We start from the raw sequence: 14,114 nt of genomic DNA on the forward strand, positions 1-14,114 counted from the left end.
TTTTACTGGGTGGATGGAATCTGTGTTAGGGAATATACTGAAATTAAATTAGATTGAAATGTAGCATTTAAATTGAAAACTGCTGCTTTGTTTTGAGGTAAGGTTACTGGAATAATATATATTTTTTTGCAGGGAATACTTAACAAATCAGAATGCAACTTTTGACATCGAAAAAGGTACTATGACATTCAGACCGCATAGGAACATCGTTTTGGATCCAGAGTGCTCAGCTAGGGATCCAAAAAAAGACAGAATTCTTGTTCCCAATATTCCACTTCTTGTAAGTAAATTTTCTCTGCCATTATTATAAAACTTCAAAATAAGAGAAACAGAAAAACTCGGCAAACACATGTCCCATACTTTGCATGAAGGAATTACCAAATTGATACATGAGGGACTTTAACAAAAGACATTTTCAAGTTCTCAGTTGCTTCACGTATTCTACAAGTTTTTATATGTTTTCAGGGTATTCAGAGCTATTTGACCGATTACAATTTCTTGACGAGTATGGCATTTTCAAGCTTAAGTCTCGCCATGGGATCCCAATCTTTCGTTAACATAACAGTTGATGAATATTTGTGGGGCTACAACGATAGTCTGGTAGCAGTAGCCAATCAATTTGTTCCAAAATGGATTGATTTCGATACATTTGGTATTTTCCAAAGGGTAAGTAAAGAATAAACATTTCCATACAATTCAAATCACTTTAATTTTTAATACTGTTTCATGGTTTATTGTCTGAAAGAAACGGTGGTCCAAAAAATACTTAGTGGATCGGAAATATTGGAAACTTAGTTCTTTGTTAAGTTGTCTGAAAGAACATTTTCTCGAGGTCTGTAAAATAAGGCACCATTTCTTAGATGCCCTTCCTATTCAAATCAAATTTCTGCCCGACGAGTAACTTATTCAAAAATGGTGCACATGGTTAAATTTGGAAAGTGCAGTTGATGTGGCAGCAGTTTGTAAAGCATTTTAATCAAGTTGACGGTTGGTTAGGATGATAAATTCCACAATTCGAATTTTTACCCTTCTTCAGATAGAACAGTCTCATTTTATGCTCAATCACCACGTAAAATGCACTGTTTTGAGTGTTTCTTGGTCTCTGGGGAGTACCAGTGGATCCATGTCACTAAACAATGCATGAATTTCTTCGAATTACGTCTCTGGCAATTACGCAATCTTTTGAAATTCCTATTCTTTCAGTCATCTCGCATCTCCCATACGAAATCGTAAGTTTTGTTACGTTGGTAACTATTTTCAGAGCAACGTAGATGTTGATCAAAAAACAACCTCGATAAAACAATTAGACAGGACTGCAATTAGAATAAAAGAGTTATGATACACAGCATCCAAACGTCCTTTGAGTCGGCTTCTCGGTTTACCTTTCAAAAACAACGGACACATTCATTTCCACATGCGGCAGAAACAAAACTACATGTCCTTACTTCTGAAATTTCGACAGTAGTCGCTTCCGAGAATGGTCTAGATGATATTGATTTAATGTTGTTCGTGCCATCAGACCAAGAATTTCAGTACTTGTCGGAGTGTCTTCGTACTGATCATATAACGAACTAAATGAATGTTTGCTTATAGAAGCTTAGAGGCCTTCCTTTTGAAATACTGTTGATCAAGATCTTAAAAAAGTATATACTAATTCAAGTAAAATTTGATCTTCGGGAGTATATCGTCAAAACTTGTATTTTGAGGCTATAGAAATATTTTAATGTCATCCAAGGCAAATTATGTAGAGTACTGAAATCCTATTCCTCGAAAAAATGAAAAAAATTTTCTATTTCACACTACATCTTATTAAATTCTTTCTAAAACTAACTAAACTGCTCTACTTATTTATATACCAAAAATAGAATTCTACAAAGCTCTATAACAAAAAGAACCAAAAGAAATAAATAGAATTTCCTACAAATTATTTGGAAGAAATATTGTAAATAAACCGCCCGCTATAATACAAAATTCTAAAAGGAAACGCGCTTTCGCCATTTATAAAAAATGTGGGAGACGCCGCGCGAATTCACAGAATTTTCATATTCAAATTCCATAGTAGCTGGACAGGGCAGGCCTTGGAAACCATTTTGCGAACTTTATTGCGATCGTTATTATTAATTCTATTGTTTGTTGCAGTTGCTGAGTCGAGATAATGCTAATGAAGTAGTAGTCGCTGTAAATCCCGAAAAAATAGAATCTCGTTACAGTAACCTTTTGTCAGAAGAAGAACGCAGAGCATTTTTCCATATAGTAAAATGGAATGGTCTGGAAGGACTACCGGAATGGGGATACGACGGTAGCGACGAAGCTATAAAAACAACTAAGAAATGTCAATTAGTAGAAGGTGTTTACGACGGAACATTCTATCCTCATCCAATGAAGAAAACAAATATCAACTTATTCAGAAAAGCATTTTGTCGTCCCATAACCTTGGAATACTTCGAGGAAGGTTACACTAAACAAGGATTCAAATCTTACAATTACAAAATGGCTTCCAATATGTTCGCTTCGCCGGAAGAAAATAAAGAAAATGAATGCTTTTGTCATGGAGGAGAATGTCCAGGAAAAGGCTTGCAAACTATAGCGCCTTGTTATTACGATATACCGATTACATTATCACAACCACATTTTTTGAATTCCCCACGGGAAATTGTTGATAGTGTCAATGGTTTAGAACCAAAAGAAGAGAAGCATAACAGCATAGCTAAAATGCACCCTTATTTGGGTATACCTCTAGATGAATCTGCTTTAAAAATACAAGTGAACCTAGGGATTAAACAAACCAGATTCAATTCAAAAACGAGACCTTTTAACGGCCTTAACGTTCCTATCTTATGGATAGAACTCAGTTGTACGAGTTTACCATCTACCGTAAGCTTCCTCATAACACTAGTGACGGATATATTACCGATAGGTCAAAAAGTATTAATATATTTATTAGGTATACTTGGTTTAGCTTTTATATCGGGTGCGGCGTTGCTAACGTTGTTTTTCACTAAAACTACCATCCCTAGGTCTCTAAGTATTGCTTCTGAGTATTCGCCCGTACCTGTTATTCATTTACCTGCCAAGTATTTCAAAGATAAAGAGATAAAGATTCGTAAATAGGAAATTGTTCTTTTGGTTTTTCAATAGGACTCATAGATTTTTATAGATATCAAGGTTGCTTCCAAATTCTGTCCACAACTTTCCGGATCTTATTTTTTGAGGTAGTAATATAAATATATCCCTTTTTATGAATTAGATGAAAAGAGTTCCTACTCAGATTTATTTTATTATGATGATAAAAACGCGAACAAGAAACAAGAACGGGAAGTTATATGAAGAACAGTAATTTGTATCGTTGAGATAGGGTAGAGAGAACTGGGGAAGCTTTTGGGTTATTGTAGGTAATGGCCAATTCATATTTTGTTTGATATAATTCTTCTCTTGATATTTATAATCACGTCAATGTATACTCAATAAGGCAGTCTTCAGAAGTACTCTCAGAAACAACAATTTTACGAGTATGAAAAACCAGAACATAGAAAATGCATTTTTGTTGTACATAATTAAAAATACCTTACTTACATATTTAGTAACACAAAAATATTATAACACATTTTCTTCTTGACTTAAGGCGCATTCAGTACAGTAATTTCCGCTTTAGTTTCCTCGGCCATTAAAAAAATTGTACGTTTTCTTTTGTAAAGAACCGCATCTACTACCTGAGTATTTCGCAAACATTTTGGCTAAGATTTCGACGCAAACTTGGACTACTTATTCTGTGGTCCATAGCTTTGCTAGGCGATGAGTCAGTTCAACCTTGTATTCTTCAAGCCGTAAAGGTTTTCGTCCCTTTTTACATGTATTGTAGCAATATTTAAAATTTTAATAATAAACTCTTGTGGATTATCTTTCAGTATTTCCATGTTTCATTTTTTCTGCATTTACTCTGATTTTCGTCTTGCGATAAATCTCATTTTAGTTAGCACCAGAAATTCGTCATAATCGAAATTTGGGGATCATCCACGTGGCCTTATCCTCCGCTTTGTGTTTAAGGTTGGTGTTAACTATCTGCATATTCATTTCTGTGGCCATATCACAAACTCTATGTCCATTGTCGTTCATTATTTCATGTACCGATTCCTTACTAGCTACATACACTATATGTTGTTGTTTATTGATTTTTCATCACGTAGTAATTTGAAATTAGGACTTAATGATGTTAAGTAGGAATTTCTGGAACCGTTGGTGATATTCATACTGAACACACTGGTAAACTGTTTACCTTCAGTCCCTGAAGACGACAACTTGGTTATCAAAATGCGAGCCAGACAGTGTAATTGTTAGTGTTGGTGGTATAAACAGTGTGTTCATTTAATAATATTAATTCTGATCTGAAAATTTTCACCACATTTTAAAAAGATTTCAACAAATTCATACAATTTTTCAGAAGATTTTTAATTTCCATGTGGAAGTCGTTGTTGCTACAGAGTTATTTTTTGAATTATTCCATATCAACCAGTCGAAATCCTGAAATCTATCCTTAAATGGAAATTTGGCATGTTTTTTAGATGTGGGTGTTCACTTGGAAATATCTTTTAGCCTAAACAGACGTTTTAGAACGTTTCCTTTTGAACGCCATCATGAATTTTAGCACAAAAGCAGGTTTTATGAATAGTAAACTAAACCAAACTTGAAGTATTTGAGAAAGTTTGACTACAATAAGAAATTTATTTCAAATTGTTCACTGTTTTCATAATTTTTGACACAACCAGACTAATTTTTTCACTACCAGGTATCGGATCGCGGTAAATATCGCTTTATACCAATTTTTTTCTAATTCGGGAACGGGAATGCATAAATGATATTCTACAAACTACAAAAATGATATAATCGGTATTTTCTATGAAGATTTCTGAGGAAAAATATTTATTGACGCGATTATTAAGAGTTACCGAGCTAACGTCCATGACGTAATTGAGACTGATTTAACTTATTAGTGGTCTAAAAAATTTCTTGCCATTTTCAATTCTTCGACATATATTAGAAATATCATTTTGTAAATAACTAGTGATAAGTTTGATCGTACTGAATATAACGTGTGCAGGCTCAACAGGTGTTTTATCTATACTACATTTCACTCAGTGATTCGTAATATACAATATGTCCCGTACAAAGCAACTTTTCATAAAAATACTTTTCTTTTCTAGAATAAAAAAGTTTCTGAGACATATTGTTTATAACTATTATCATATTAATGCATCTAAATGCTCTTGATTTAAGTCTCTTCTGTTTTAAAATTAGTTTTTAAAAGAAAGATAAATTTTGACGTTTCGACTTTTTAAAATTTATATTTTGATAAAGACTATTATATAAAAAAACTAATTTTAAAACAGATGTGACCTGATATCAAGAACATTTAGATGCATCAATATATCAAAAGGTCTAATAATTAAGAAATTAAAGAAAACTATTATTATATATAGATAATCTTTGAAAACAAGGCACCATGTATTTTGTATAGAATGTTAATTCTAAATTTTGAAAATTATATTTATTACCGATTTTGTATACATACTATTTTCAAAAATTTATAATAATATAAATAATAAATGTTGAAGAAAGGAATTGTTTTAATTAATATTCATCCTTGTTTTTACTGGTTCCCTCTTTCCATTACACACCGAAGAATCCAGAGCTGGAAAAAGTACGAGTTAAACATAGCCTTCCGAAACCTTTAGTCCAATCAGCCTCATATCATTTAAACTTATAACGATGGAAAAAAACTGCCAGTAAAGGCTGCTTGTCATGAAGCAAAACAACGTGCAAGGAATTGCATGCAATTTCTTGGAAGATAAAAATATTGCAAAGACAAAAATTTCACGCTACTTAACATTACGCAAGTCTCTTTCCATTGCATCATGGTTGCCATTAATGAAAATTTTGGGGTCAGTTTGCTCTGCTTCTGGAGTTTGATGGGTAGAAAAAAGCACCTAGGGGTGACAAACTTCTAAGAAAAATAAAACATAAGATAACTAAGAAATCCTTGGCAAGAGACGTAATGTCAGCAGATCAGAAACTTCTTTCTATCTATAATTGCAGCTTGCATTGCATTGCATTGCATTGCACGTTGTCTTGCGTTATGTCCAGCGACCTTAATCATACTGAAGTGGAAACCAATCTACCATTGTTAATATGCTTATCGAACAGGCAAATTTTCAGAGACTGCACTGATATAATTGAGAATCCTAAAGTGGAATATATGAAAAATTAGGCATGTCCTGCACCCAAACATCACTCTGTATCTTCAATATCAACTTTATGTTCTAGTTGCAGTTACCCATCCATCTATTGTGAAATCGCAATACTACGATTAATTCATTTGAGGGAAGTTAACTGCTTAAAATAATCGAAAAACATTGATTTGTTCGATTTCTACATTTCCGTGTTTCGACGTTTCTCTATCGACCACGAGATGGCAGAACAAATAAATGAAACTAAACTATATACATATATACATACTACATACAACAAACCAGTAATTTTTTTGATACGATTACTAATTAATATCGTTCGGGTGAGTTTATTTCTTGTTAATCCAAATAAAAATATAATTCTTGAATGATGGTTTCATAATTAGTAAAAACTTCATGCTAATTATTATTTTCGGTTTACGAAAATTATTTTTAAAAATTACAATTATTTTTATGTTATAGAATGAGTACAATTAATATCACAAACGAACTAACACTAAAATAAACACTGAGAAATGTTTGTAAAATTTAATCTTATTACGTTTTATTTTTGAATATTCTAGAATTTTCTTCTTATAACTTGCTACCAGCAAACAGTTTGTGAAAATACAAATTCAATATTAACTATACGGAGTGAGTTTTATGTATAGAACGCCTCAATTTTCGTGTACAATCCTCCAAGAGTATGGTCATCATTGGTTAGCCCGAAGATACATCACATCAGAAGAAATATATGGAAATTGAAAAAAAGACGGAAGTTAAAAAATCAGAATCAGTAATTAATTGACACCTTCAAGAATTTAGGAACAATGAGTGGCAAAAATAATGAGACAAGAAAAATAATTCATGCAGAATAAACGGCATATAATAAGTACAAAATAAGAGTTTAAAAGACTGCGATGAATCCAGTAGTGACAAAAGGCGAAGAAACTAATAGACTAACAAAAAATTACATTAGAAAATGAGGGTATAGTAAACACAATTAAAGCAAAAACATCACGATGGCACAGATACATTAGAAGAAAGGAAAAACGACAGGGAGAAGGAAAATTACAGATTGGAGACTGAACGTGAGAAGATTATGAGGAAAACCCAAAATTAGATATGGAGATCAGATTGTACAAGATATGCAGAGTTTAGAAGTAGTAGTTGAATAGTGATAAAATATGGGCTGAGCTTCCACAAAATACAGGGCCAAAGAATTGCTATTTGAGTAGCCAAATAGATTCTTAAATTTTCAAATACTCAAACAAAAAATCTTTCGTGCTTTTTTATTGAAATATTCTATAGATATTATAAATATTACTTAACAAATATACATTCACGTGTTTTGGTTTTTGCTTTTTCGCTTTAAAGTCTTTGTTTTGGATTTTATCCACGGTAAATAATGGGATAATCTTGTATATACATCAGGAAAACCAGGTTTGGCACATCCAGATCCAAAGGAAGTAATCCCCGCCAATATCCATCTTCCATCTTGCAATGCACACTGTAAAGGACCTCCAGAGTCACCCTAAAACAGTTACAAAGATGTCAACATAATTCTTCTCGATTAAAATTCAAGGAAATTTGGAAAATGAAACTAAATATTGTGGCAGATATTACTGAAGATATTAATAGAGTAGAGGTTTTATTTATTAAAACAGGATTCATTTCCTAGTAGTATAGTATTAGAATCTTATTCAGAAATAATGGGTTGAGGAATTAATTATCTTTTGTTTGCTTGAATCATAAATTAAGGGTTTCTACATACCATAAAATTTTATAGAGTGACGAATTTTTTTTATTTGTTAAATACAAAATCGACTATCATTTTGTTAGTTTAAAAGTAATTCATAATTAATTTATACGAATGGAACATTGTTTTTAAATAACACTTTAATTTAATTAACATTTATCCTTCTGTATTTGCATTTTCTTTTGCACTTCAACTGTTTGTTTATTATCTATCGTATACGAGGATGGCCCCAGAAGCTGGCGGTTGATGCTTGAAAAATACCCCAATCTATACATCATATGTTTCAAGTTTGAAGACGCCACGTTGTTTGGTATTTGTTTGGCAGCCATCGATAGTGAACGTTTTCAATGAATTTGCAAACATGGAAAAAATTGGTCATAGTTATATGATACAATACTTCCATTTGAACAGCCTTAGCCCAACCAATATAAAAGCTGAACTAGATTCTACTCTAGGTGAGACTGCTCCAACAGTAAAATATTGGGTAACAGAGTTTAAACGAGGCCTTACGACCACCATCGCATTGGTTGACCAAACGAGGTGACGACTCTAGAAATATTGAAAAAAATCCACAAAGCGGTACTGGATGATCGTCGACTGAAAGTGCGCGAGCTAGCAGACATAGTAGACATTTCAAAAAGTGCAGTACATTGCATATTAACTGATAGTTCGATTTGAAGACTAAATATTAAACAGAGATAAAGAGAGAGCAAGAACATCGGTTTACCATTCTCTATCTCTCGCTACTTGCCGTTCAGATTAAAACTTATTAATCTCCTCCTTTGCCGTTTCCATCTCTCGAAACTTCGAAGTCAAAGATATCCAATCAGAATAGAGTAGAGAGAGATAGAGAGTGGTATACCGATGTTCTTTCTTTCCCTACCAGAAGTTCGGGCCCATTTGTACAAGCCTCTATGGGTAATTTTGTATTATAATTATTTATTATTTGTATTTATAATTTATTATTATAATGATATCGGTGATATCATTTGTCGCGTGGTTAAGTCATCACCTTGCGAATGGTTGCGGGCTCAAATTTGACTTGGAAATGTGTAGTTTTGCATTTTTGTCATTATTTAATAATATTTTCAATCAAGTTAATTACAACTAACTAATTATAGTTAACTACAATTATATGGTTGGAAGGTCAAATCTTATCAAGGACTCTAATGATGATTTCAATTTTATTTAAAAAATTTCCACACTAAAATTATTTTAGTCTCATGAATTTTAAGGAGAAGGATGAATTGAAAAAATCGAGTGAGAATTTTTTTAGAAATCACTGCAGCATTGAGAAATAAACAATTTTTGGCGTGATATTTGTATTTGAATAAATAATATCAATAGATGCTGATAAAATTAATAATTTCACTGGTGAACAATTTTTTTTTGTCACAGGAAATTTATACCTAATTTTGAATTTACTATGGCTACCAAAAAATAATATTTCAATGGAAAAAATTTGACACTTGGGTTTATTTGCGACATCAAGACTTATATTTATAATATGCAATAAATAGCTAGGATTTTCGTGAATGTTTGAGTTCTGATAGGTCCCTCTTAAGTCTCCAACAGTTATCTGCTAGAATTCTTGAAATTTTTTCCTTGATAGAGCTTTTATATTGAGGAAATCTTGATCCCAAAGCTTAAATCTTTGTAATTTTCCGCTTTATGGTGTCCTAGGAAATTTTGGGCAACATTCTCAAAACATTTCCATATCATTCAACTTTCCTTTGTTTGCAGCCTTCATTAGTTCCAGTATTTGTGGATCAATAAATATTCTCTCTTTCAGGTATAAGAATCCCCTGCCATCTTTAGGCATAACTTTTCACGTTCGCGTTCACTAAAGGATCATTTCTAACATTTTTTTGCCCTGTAGTAAGTGATCCACATTTGGGCTATAATTTTCTTGGTGTAGTGACTCTGCATCAGCTGTCTTATTCGCAAATGGAACAGCAATATTATGTTTAACCAAGATGTAGCTCAAGCAAAAGAGCAATGACAAATCTTCACAAATTTTCCAAACACCCTGTATTTAATTTTTACAAGCAGGAACTTCATGCTCTCGTCTGTTTCTTATCAGAATCATGGGCACTGAAAGACTTTTGTTTCCGTTGTGTAGCAACACTGTTTTCAAGCAAATTTTTGAGGGATCAATAAACAATCGCCAGTGACTTGGAACATATTCTGCTTTTCTGCTTGATTTGGAGGTTTAGCACAGGCAGTTCGGCACTAGATCTGATGGCCGATGACAAGTTTGGGTACTGGACAATGTGTTTGGACTTGGTTGTGACGTCTTTTGTTTGAATCAAACAAAAATAACATTCACTCACATGATCTTTTGGTCCCGTCCAAATAATTGGTATACCAAAAGGCAAATGTCTAGATTAGGGTTCAGTCCAACCTAATAGAAGTCTCACAACATATATGTGGAACCCAGGATTTAGCTTGGTGGCGCACAGGAAAAAAAAAATAGTTTAAAGAGCAATTTTCAATTAATGGCGTGAATTTTCAACGTTGATATGTGAAAATTAATTCTTCATACACATCACAAAAACTGTTCGGGGTATTGGAACGCTTTCATGGCATATTTGAAATGTAAAAAACGTAATTTAGTTAAATGCAATCGTTATACATTCGCCCAAATTAAATCAATCAATCAAAAACAAAATAATTTTTTTAATGGGTAAGGTACATCAAAACAAAATCATCACAAAGTTCGTTCGTTCGTTCGACAAAAACAGTGTTTTAATCCAAATTATATGTTTTTGGGTCAATATATTTTCAATATTCAGAGATCATTTTTAGATATAAGGAAACGCGAAATGTAATCAATTATTTATGTCTTTACCACGCATGTTCCACTGGATCCGTCCAAATGCCCTGCACACAAATGGCCAGATTTGATATGTACTGCATGTCCATATTTTTTTCTGCAAACAGCATTATCATGTACTGGAACTCTCGACTCAAGTAATCTAGAATTTGAAAATGAAATTCGACTTAAGAACTGCGAAACTTTTATCCAAATTACATATGTACAAATGACTTAATTGATTGATTTTCCCATTACTCTATAGCTAATAATACTAAAAACTGATAGCTCAATATTTCGGAAAAAAATAATATAACGTTCTTTGTTTTTATTTACATTCCCATTAATGGGGTGAATTAATAAAAACTGTCTTTCACGTTCCTAATTTTATTTACACAATACACTTAACTAATTCACATATAAATATCACTTTTCACTATGATTATTTATTTAAAACTAAACTACGTTTTCAGAAATCATTTATATATTTATATACCTGAATTCACTACAAAGCTCTTGAATAAAAAAAAACACAACGAATAAATAAATAGATTTTCCTAGAAAGAAACACTGTAAATAAACAGTGTTTTATAATAAAATGTTCGGAAAGGAAACATCAAAGGCGCATCCGCCATTTATAAAAAACAGATGAAAGGCGTCGCGAGAATTCGCCGTTAATTGATAAATTTTTCTATGGATAATAATCACAGTTTCTTACCTGATGGATAATAAACCATCTTCTGCGGCTCTACCCCAACCAGTAGCATAACACAAGTCGGTTTGATTGTGATGAAGCCTGGTAGTTGGTAAACATACAGCTCGAACTCGGCTTTCTTGAGTAAATTTCACCGGTCGAGACAGTTTCATAAGAGCTGAGAAAAAACGTATACAAAATTAAAGGATATATAAAGATTCTGTAATTACAGGGTGATGAGAAAAATTTAGTAAAGGAATTTAATCGAGAAGAGAATATAATTCGGTAATGTGGATGGAGCTGCTTTACTAGCTTGATGAATACTTTTATTTCAATGGCATAAGCCTAACCAATAGACAACTTGAACTAGATTTTACTCTGGGTGAGACTGTTCCTTCGTATTCAACAATAAAATATTGAGTAGCAGAGTTTAAACGAGGCCGTAGGATCAGCATCGCAAAGGTCGACCAAACGAAGTGACGACTCCAGGTACTCGATTAACATCGACTAGAAGTGCAAAAGCTAGCAGACATAGTAGGTATGCGATACATCGGACATAAGAAGGCTGTGCGCTGGATGGGTGCTGCGTTTGCTCAAAATGGAACAAACACAGCGTTGTTGATTGTTTCATAGAAATAGAGCCTAATTTTTGCGCCGTTTTATAACCATGGATGAAACGTGGGTCCATCACTTGACACCTCAAACAAAACAACCAATAAAACAATGGACTGAAAGAGAAAACTGGATATAAAGAAAGGAAAAGCGTTTTATCTGCGGACGAGGTCATGGCGTTGAGTTTTTGCGATGCGCGTTGATAATTTCCATTGACTATCTTAATAATAAAAAAAACTATCAACGGCGAGTATTATGCAACGCATTTGTCTAAAAAAAATAAAGAATTTGTTTCATCAAATCAGTGTAACAGCTCACACATACGTTGTAATGGCTAAAATTAATGAATTGACTTTTGAATTGCTACCTCATGCACCTTATTCGCTAAATTTGGCCATCTCTCGGATTATTTTCTGTTCCCAGACTTAAAAAAATGACTCAGTGGTTAAAGATTATCCAACAATGGAGATATTACGGCAGTTAATGGCTATTTTGGGAAGCTTGACTATTCTTATTATGGAAACTAACTCATTGAACTCCGTTGGGAAAAGTTAAAAGGAGATGATTACGTTGAAAAATCTTTCTGGGGATCATCCTCGTATCTTTCATGCCATACTCTCTGATGAGGTTATTTTACAAACTCAGAAAATACTTTTACCGATCCATTTCAAACTGTTTTAGTTGTTGGAAAGAAATGGCGAGAAAGAATTCCGAGTGTTAATTGAATAAACAGATGAAAAAACGAAGAAAATTATGTAATTATTATCCTGGAAGTTCTCTCTTCCGTAGAGTGATTTGTGAATGGTTTTCTACGAAAAGCTCAAAGAGTGAAATGGTTGAAAGATACCAGCAGCTAGATATTTAAAAAGGGTCTTTAGAGAAGGTGAAGAAGAGGTCAAAAAATTAATGGTTGGCTGTATTATTCGAAGAAATTAGAGAGGTTGAATCAAATTGAAATGAAAAAGTACATAAAGCTAACCTCTGGAAAATAATTGTGAAACTAGTACATAACCACAGTTTTAATTCTGAATATGTTATTGATTATTCGGATAAAAGAAAAACGATAATTTCAACTAATTCTTGTAGTATTTTTGAACGTTCAGAGATCATAATGCAGCTCTTAAGAGAATTAGAAACTTTTAACTTTTCAATTATATATCCTCTTCTGCTTTGTATTATAATGGGAGCAGTTTCATTGTTTATACATCTTCTTGATTCATGTTAGTTGAAAGTGTGTATCAGGTTTCACTGGTGAGAGCAGTAAATGTAATAAGTAACTTGAATGATACAAAAAGACAAAGCAAAATTGTTAACGTGATATCAAATGAACTTTCATTTGAATCATTATAATAAAACAGCAAAAATCATATAAATAATCTAACTCTACACGCACACTTGAAAATGAGTTTATTGTAACTATATACAAGGTGAATTACGGGAAAGTATGAATATCTGGGAAAGTTTTTGACGACAAAGAAATGAGGAATGTTAACTTTGTTAAATCTATACTCGAATAATAAACCTTATTCTCCTGAAGAGGAGTTGCACCCAGAATTTTTGCCAAATAGAAATGGGGGGTCGAGCGATACTTTTTTTAAAAGATTCTCTTTTTGTTTTCAAAAATGTATCTACTTAAGATATAATACCAAGAAGGACAATCAATCACACTTCTTCGTTTTACACAGAGTCCAGGAAACTTATAATTAAATCCATTATTTTGTCAATGATGTGGGAGTGTTTCATCTTGTAAGAAAATAAGTTCTCGCCCAGTATATGATCTATCTTTGATAATAGCTGAAGATGAAGTTTTCCAGCAAAGTCCAGAAAAAGAATTAACAAAACTTGGAGAATTTCCAAAATATCAGCCCAGTTTTTTCGTATTTGTCTGTTAACATATGCATGAGAACGTCCATTTTGTAAACTTTTCAGACTATCCTCGTCTAAGAATTTTGAAACTAACTTAGATTTAACGTTCACTATTAGAAAGGACTAGTGTATTGGATGGACAACTAA

General features: G+C 32.7%; 2 protein-coding genes across 3 annotated transcripts in view; one reads left to right on the top strand and one right to left on the bottom strand.

The window, feature by feature from the left end:
- The window catches only part of LOC130895348 (scavenger receptor class B member 1-like), a 64,335-nt gene extending 58,719 nt beyond the window's left edge, over positions 1-5,616 (top strand). For both annotated transcript variants that reach the window (XM_057802585.1, XM_057802584.1), the window contains exons 4-6: positions 133-280; positions 466-666; positions 2,140-5,616. In XM_057802585.1, the coding sequence (XP_057658568.1) occupies positions 133-280; positions 466-666; positions 2,140-3,111 (1,321 nt within the window). In that variant the 3' untranslated portion in view covers positions 3,112-5,616. The remainder of the gene's footprint in view (positions 1-132; positions 281-465; positions 667-2,139) is intronic.
- A 1,898-nt stretch (positions 5,617-7,514) lies between these two features.
- LOC130895188 (trypsin-1-like) overlaps positions 7,515-14,114 on the bottom strand; it is a 28,303-nt gene continuing 21,703 nt past the window's right edge. Inside the window, exons 5-7 of the mRNA XM_057802370.1 lie at positions 11,514-11,667; positions 10,832-10,958; positions 7,515-7,755 (exon numbers count right to left, since the gene is read on the bottom strand). Of these exons, the coding sequence (XP_057658353.1) occupies positions 7,564-7,755; positions 10,832-10,958; positions 11,514-11,667 (473 nt within the window). The 3' untranslated portion in view covers positions 7,515-7,563. The remainder of the gene's footprint in view (positions 7,756-10,831; positions 10,959-11,513; positions 11,668-14,114) is intronic.

Source organism: Diorhabda carinulata, chromosome 6 (assembly GCF_026250575.1).
Source record: "Diorhabda carinulata isolate Delta chromosome 6, icDioCari1.1, whole genome shotgun sequence".
In the NCBI taxonomy this organism is placed as follows: Eukaryota; Metazoa; Arthropoda; class Insecta; order Coleoptera; family Chrysomelidae; genus Diorhabda; species Diorhabda carinulata.